This window comes from Oncorhynchus gorbuscha, linkage group LG25, assembly GCF_021184085.1.
Source record: "Oncorhynchus gorbuscha isolate QuinsamMale2020 ecotype Even-year linkage group LG25, OgorEven_v1.0, whole genome shotgun sequence".
Taxonomy (NCBI): domain Eukaryota; kingdom Metazoa; phylum Chordata; class Actinopteri; order Salmoniformes; family Salmonidae; genus Oncorhynchus; species Oncorhynchus gorbuscha.
The window spans coordinates 36527378-36534485 of NC_060197.1; the positions used below are offsets into that span (position 1 = coordinate 36527378).

Here is a 7108-nt window from a genome sequence, read left to right on the forward strand (position 1 = left end):
ATCATTTTGCAGCGCCACAAATTCTGTAGAATTTATTAAGTCCCCTACACATTCATTATCTATAATGCATCTCTGCATTTAGCAAAAGAGTGCCATCTGCGCTGCTATTTTAGTTATGAGTTAATCTGACTATTCTCTCATTGATTTCATTGACTTATTTCAGCAATTTGATTTTGGGTTTTCAGTATAGTTGTCTAATGTAGGTGAGGCATATTATTCTGTTTTAATGTTACTCCTGAATCACTACAAGAAATATAATCATGTTTCTTCTGTGTATTTTTAACAGAGCTGAGATTTACTTTGAAGTGTAAAGGGTAGGAATAGTCCTACAGGTGAAACCTGGGAACTAGACTAAACCTCTAGTGGACCATGACACCATGAGTAAAGCAGTATGTTTACATACAGCTTTACTAATCTCATATGTATATGCTGCATTTCATTCTACTGTATTTCAGTCAATGCCACTCCGACATTGCTCGTCCTAATACTTACTTTAGATTTGTGTGTAGTGTTGTGAATTGTTAGATATTACTGCATTGTTGGCGCTAGGAACACAAGCATTTCGCTACACCCGCAATAATATCTGATAAATATGTGTATGTGACCAATAACATTTGATTTGATTTGACACAACGTCCTGATGACTTCAAGCGAACATTTCGTGACGTCCCAAGGATGTCCTTAAGACTCATTATTGTTTGCAGGAGATTACATTAGTAGATGCAGCAATACTGACCTCCAGCGTGTTGGAATAAAGGTGTGCCTAAATCACATTGATATTCAGGGCGCATCTCACATCTCTGAAATATTCGTGTTTCGCAAATGTACTTTTCTCCCTAATTTAATAATTACATACTTTTTTAAAATCCAGTGTACCGGCGTGGTTGACATTCAACGTGTGTCATCAATACATCATATGATCAAAGCCTGATGACAGACCACGTATTTCACTATTATAGTCGTCATTCACAAAATAGCCTATTGAACAGATATAACAAATAAAATAAATAAAATAAATAAAATCATCATCATTCAATGAGATTCCAGAAAATAATGCACTCCGTCGGAGGCGGGGCAGAAATCAGTTAGTTGTATGTGAGCAACACATGAGCGCTGACTGAGACAGCTTTCTGATGTAGAGCTCAACACGAGCGCTGAGAGAGAGCCAGCAGCAGCCGATATAGAAGGATTGCCTGTCATGCTATAACAGTATGCATGTACAAGGCAAGGTGGCATGATCGTTTAGTCAATTAACCAGATATATATTGGGTAATGATTTGCCGTCTAATCCACGAGACATGCATTCCGTCAACATTGTGCTCATTTTCATTTGGGCAATGAATGGACTCTACATGCATAAAGTGAATGTCTTTCCCTGAACCAACCATTCTGGAATAAAATACATGGACGGGATGGATTCGTTTAACTCAAGCGGAGTTGACACGTTCCCCGTTGTCAACTTAAATTCCTCATCAGAAAGTCAATATTCTTCGGCTACAATAGCGAGTCTTGCAGCACTTGTAAGTTGTCTTATTTTGTTTACAGTGGTCGGGAACGTTCTGGTTGTAATTGCGGTGTTAACAAGCCGGGCAATGAAAGCTCCCCAGAATCTGTTTTTGGTTTCGTTAGCCACCGCCGACATTCTGGTTGCCACTTTGGTGATGCCATTTTCTCTGGCAAACGAACTTATGGGCTACTGGTATTTCGGCAGAGTTTGGTGTGGAATTTACCTCGCTTTAGATGTCTTATTTTGCACTTCGTCCATCGTCCATCTGTGCGCAATCAGTTTGGACCGCTACTGGTCCGTTACGCAAGCTGTTGAATATAATCTCAAACGGACTCCTAAACGAGTGAAGTGTATTATCGTCATTGTATGGCTTATATCTGCCATGATATCTTCTCCTCCGTTAATATCAATAGACAAAAACAATGATAACTCTCAGTACCCAGGGTGTGAGCTGAACAATGACACTTGGTACATCCTCTCCTCTAGCATTGCGTCATTCTTTGCGCCTTGCCTAATCATGATATTAGTGTATATTAGAATATACCAAGTGGCCAAGACCAGGACCAGGGGCATGTCGGAGAAAAAACATGGTCCAGGTGAACATACAATGACTGAGAATGGGCTAAGCAAAGCCGCCTTGTGCAAAATCAACGGGGACAGAGAGACCGGGCACTGCCAGTGCCCACCCACGCCCAGCATGATGACCACAGAGGTTCATGATGAGGGGGACCTGGAGGAGAGCTCCTCCTCAGAGGACAAAGGTCACACCAAACGTCAGGACCTGAACCATAAGAGGGTCAAGCGGGCCAGCCGGAAGAACAGTGCCATCTCCAAACACTCCAGCCGGATCTCTAGAGCCAGCAACAAATCCATGGACCTGTTCGCCTCCAGGAGGAAGAGGAGGAGGAGCTCTGTGTCCATGAAAAAGGTCTCCCAGGCCAGGGAGAAGAGGTTCACCTTTGTGCTGGCTGTAGTCATGGGGGTATTTGTGGTGTGCTGGTTCCCATTCTTCTTCAGCTACTGCCTGCACGGAGTGTGCGGGGACCCCTGTAAGATCCCCGATCCCCTCTTTAAATTCTTCTTCTGGATTGGTTACTGCAACAGCTCACTCAACCCCGCCATCTACACCATCTTCAACCAGGATTTCCGACGCGCCTTTCAGAAAATCCTTTGCAAATCGTGGAAAAAATCCTTCTAGATATGTGTGATAATGGGAGGGACAAGCCAGGACTAAATATGCCCTGAGATGACCATGACAATCTCAATATGGACATATGAAATCTACCATGGAATATTCATATGAAAGAAGCCTTATTTGTATTCGACCATATGAACAATGCAACGTGCACACTGTACTTACAGTGGTCATACACATTGTCATGCTGTAACTCAATTGAGAGAGCATCATTCTGAACTACGCCTTCATATTCCCTCACAGGCAACTCTTGTGCTCTCATTACCCAACATATTTATGTTACTGGCCTGCATATTTGCCATTCACGTTCAGTGTGTGCATAGTGGTTCCCAGAACAAGATGTTCTGAAGTGTATCGCAAGGCTTTAACTCAATGTCACATTCGATATCTGGTACTCCTGAGTCCTATACAACCAAAGTAACACAATTTCCAGGCTAATCATGCTAATGCGAAAACACAGGGGTACTAGCCGGGCGCATCAGCAGTCTAATCCACTCTGTTGACTTGTCATGGGTAATGATTTCCAAGTGGACCCTAGGGATTACAGACAAATGGTTGAGGTGTTGAGGGCTGAGTATATGTTTTTAAAACGTGGGCTACGGTTGTTCCTTTTATTTATAATCGTAAGAAAAATCTGTATTTTTCACCCTGGATGCTGATGCCTATATACCTAAGAATAAAACATAAAGTATTTATTTGAAGTACCTCTCTTGTGGGCTGTTTCTGTTCAATTATTTAGCATATTTCACATTTTGTTTTGCAAGTGGTGCTTTTTCTTATGCTTAAAGTAGTGGGCTATCATGCAAAATAAACGCTGAAGAAATCTTATCTGAGCTCTATTGTGATGTTGGACTTCTGTCATATGTATATACACACTGGAGCACTCTGACAATGATGCACATGTGTTTTGACTGTGATTGAGAGATACTGGGGTTGCCAAGTGTTGTTTTATGCAAGGGATTCTGAGATAGTGTGCTCTGCCAGCATCAATCACTGTCTAACGTGCACTCTCTAAGATGTCTGGCAACCCATTTGTCCCTCAGATGGTATACAAATAAGCTTTTTATGTTTAGACACTATAAACATGTTAACAGAACAGCTCCAGGACAACAATGCATTTACGTAATCCTTTCTATTCATAGACATTCGCTTGCACTGTCAAACAATTTAAAATGCAGGTCAAATATAATTAGGGAATGCTAAAGGGAGATGGTTAAAATGTCGCTGCAACAGCTTCCTGAAAAAAAATCTGTAATTAGCTGCCTAAATCATTATTTAGGGTAAAAACAATTCCTTTTTGGCAATCCTAATCAAGACTCTATTATCACACTATTTATATCATGTCTAATATCCCACCCATCCCATTGACTGGCTTGGGGGTGTTCTCACCATGGCTGCTTACCGATGCTCCTCCCACCTCCCAAAGTGTGCACTTGCACACTCCCAGTCATGGATCTACAATCCAGTAGAAGGAGTGTGTAGGTGCAAACTTTGGGAGAAGTGTGAAGAATTGGTATGCAGCCCATTTTTCCCTCACCAATCCATAACATTCAGATTAGTGTCCATTCACAAAGGGAATGAAACAAGGAAGTATTCAAGAGTTTTGGGACGTAGCCTGTTTGTTTTACTAAGTAGCCTCATAGATCCCTAGTGTAATGTAATGGCAACATTTTCTGAAGTTAACTGTGAAAATGATATAAGCTGCAGTAATGGGGTCAACCAAAGTTCTCGTCCCCTTGACACAGATTGGCCATGTCAATACCAGGGTGTTGGTGACCTTTTAGCACAACAGGTTGGCTGAGAGGAGATAATCCAATATTCCCCACTGCCCTGTGGACATCAGCAAGGTGGAACTGAATCTTTCCTCCACTTTAAACTGCTGCTGTGTTTGGGGTGCCAATGTAACAGCTCTTTGTAATGTTTTTTTTGTGTTTGTTCAAATGCAGTTCAGGATCTTAAGGATATAACGTATAATACACAATTGGATGACGCAGTACACAGAAAAGAGGGACCCGTTTTGGCTCATGAGCACCACTTTCAAAACTACTAGCTGAAATGATACAAACATTCTGGAGCATCACTTAAACTGCTGTTATGGTGTCAGTAAATGTAGACATGTAGACAGAGGTTGGTTTGTTTTATTCACCAGTAAAAAAAATGAAAAAATATTACATATACTGTATATGATATTGATGTAGGCTTTCTAAATGAATTATGTTAACCTTTTAACCTAACTAATTGAATTAGCATGTTTTATGATTTCCAATTGAGATCAGTTTAGCATTGACTGCATTGGACACATTACCCCCATTGACTTCCTGTGTAGGTGGGGTTTCCCCATACAAACATGAGGGAAGCTACTAGGCAACACGCAGCCCATCTATGACACAGAGGACTGTTGAAAAGGAATACATACAACATTATCCACAAAGTTCAGTTCATGATTGATCCCAAATGTCTTACAAAACTTTCTTTGTCATTTTATCTCACTCTGTCAAATACTAGTGCTGAGCGATTGTTAAACAACTAATTGACCGAAGACATCGGTTCAATTCCTTGAATTCCACGTCGTTCAGTTTTTTGTGAGCTCAATGTGCCATTTCTCTAGAGAGAAATCGAAATCAAGAAGGAACTGTGGAACGCTGTTGGGAGTTTTTAATAGGCAAATATTCAACCTGGTTCAGCGCAGAAAACGTGGTAATTAACTGCAAGGACTAGAATGAATTGTGCCTATTCTGCTCCGGCTGACACGCATACCGAGTGAGAGAGGAACGTCAACAAAACAGCGATGAGAGGGATACAGACTTTTCAGGACTCGGGGTAGCTCTACCAGATTGATAGTTGTAGCAGTCTTGAAATCTTTACCTACTTTGAAGAACTACTAAAATAGTGATTTCATCAGACAGCTCTGCAGCATGAGCAGCTGTGGCAACCCAATAATCACGGGCTCCCATTTTTACTAGCCAACTAGGAAAATAGTATGACTCATTGGGGAGGACAGAGATAACATTAGATGGTTGTCTGGCTGCTACTGTGTGAGCAGAGAGGAGATAATGACTTTTAGAAATTAAAAAATAAAGTAATCAAACAAAAAATAAGTAAATTACACAACTGAAATATTTTATTTAAGTAAAGTAATGTGAATAAATTATGGTTAATAAGTGATAAGCAGTAATGGGCCATCATGGGGCTATTTTTAATTGATTTATTCTGTGTTGTTAGAGACAATGGAATGTTATCTGTTGTCTTTTATATATATATATATATATATATATATATATATATATATATATATATATATATATATATATATATATATATATATATATATATATATATATACAGTGGGGCAAAAAAAGTATTTTGTCAGCCACCAATTGTGCAAGTTCTCCCACTTAAAAAGATGAGAAAGGCCTGTAATTTTCATCATAGGTACACTTCAGCTATGACAGACGAAATTAGGGGGGAAAAAAATCCAGAAAATCACATTGTAGGATTTTTTATGAATTTTTTTGCAAATTACAATTTGCAATCGAGGTTACTATTAAAAAGGTATCACTGAAAGCTTTATATGAAATAGGTTCGGATGGCTGTCTTTGTTTGAATCTTTCCTGTTTGCTTTTCTGAAAATGCAGCAGTGTTATAAACAAGAGCATTGTAACAGTGTAGTCAGTCCTTGCTGATTTGTATGTTTATTTTGGCTTGTGACTGTCATGGTTAACAGCCTGGAAAATCCTGCTGATTAAAATGGAATAGAATGGTCTGTACCATGTCTCATTGGAGAGGGAAACAGCATTCCTGCTCTGTAATGGGTATTTATGGTAAATGCAGGTTTTTATGCTGTTTCCGTTTGTCAAGTAACTGAGTTGTACCCAGGTTTAATTCACTGTGCTCGTGTGGTTTTTTGCTAGTTAAGATTGAACAGAACTTAGAAATGTTGTAACATGTTGTAAACATTGGAATTGGTAACATATCATACATATTTTTGCAAGACGTAACATATCATACGAAATGGATGACGTTGTACACAATTGTCGGGGACTCATTTTGGCTCATGAGCTCTACTTTCAAAACTACTGGCTGAAATTATCCAAAACCTTTATAACACATGTTTAACTGTGATATGACATGACTCTCATGAGAATCTGCTAAGGAATTGAACATTTGTAGTGAGCCAAGCATCAAGCCCTGAGGTACTCCCAGCGAGATCGAAAGGAATTCACTCGAAATCCATCTTAAGAACACTCTACCGAAGTACAAATGAGGAAGAGTTCCACTTGAACGTGACTAATCTCACTGTGACATAACAGGCCATTTCCTGAAGGAACTTAATATGAGGGATATCAAGTGGCTAACAAGGTCTGAGTTTATCAGCCTTGGACCATGAGCAAAATTGATTTGGGCTT

At 39.8% G+C, this 7108-nt stretch overlaps 1 protein-coding gene across 1 annotated transcript; it reads left to right on the plus strand.

The window, feature by feature from the left end:
- Positions 1-1166: 1166 nt before the first annotated feature.
- On the plus strand, positions 1167-3395 carry LOC124014535 (alpha-2 adrenergic receptor-like). Its single transcript, XM_046329641.1, has one exon. The coding sequence runs from the start codon at positions 1404-1406 to the stop codon at positions 2703-2705; it is 1302 nt and encodes a 433-aa protein (XP_046185597.1). The 5' UTR covers positions 1167-1403; the 3' UTR covers positions 2706-3395.
- Positions 3396-7108: the final 3713 nt, after the last annotated feature.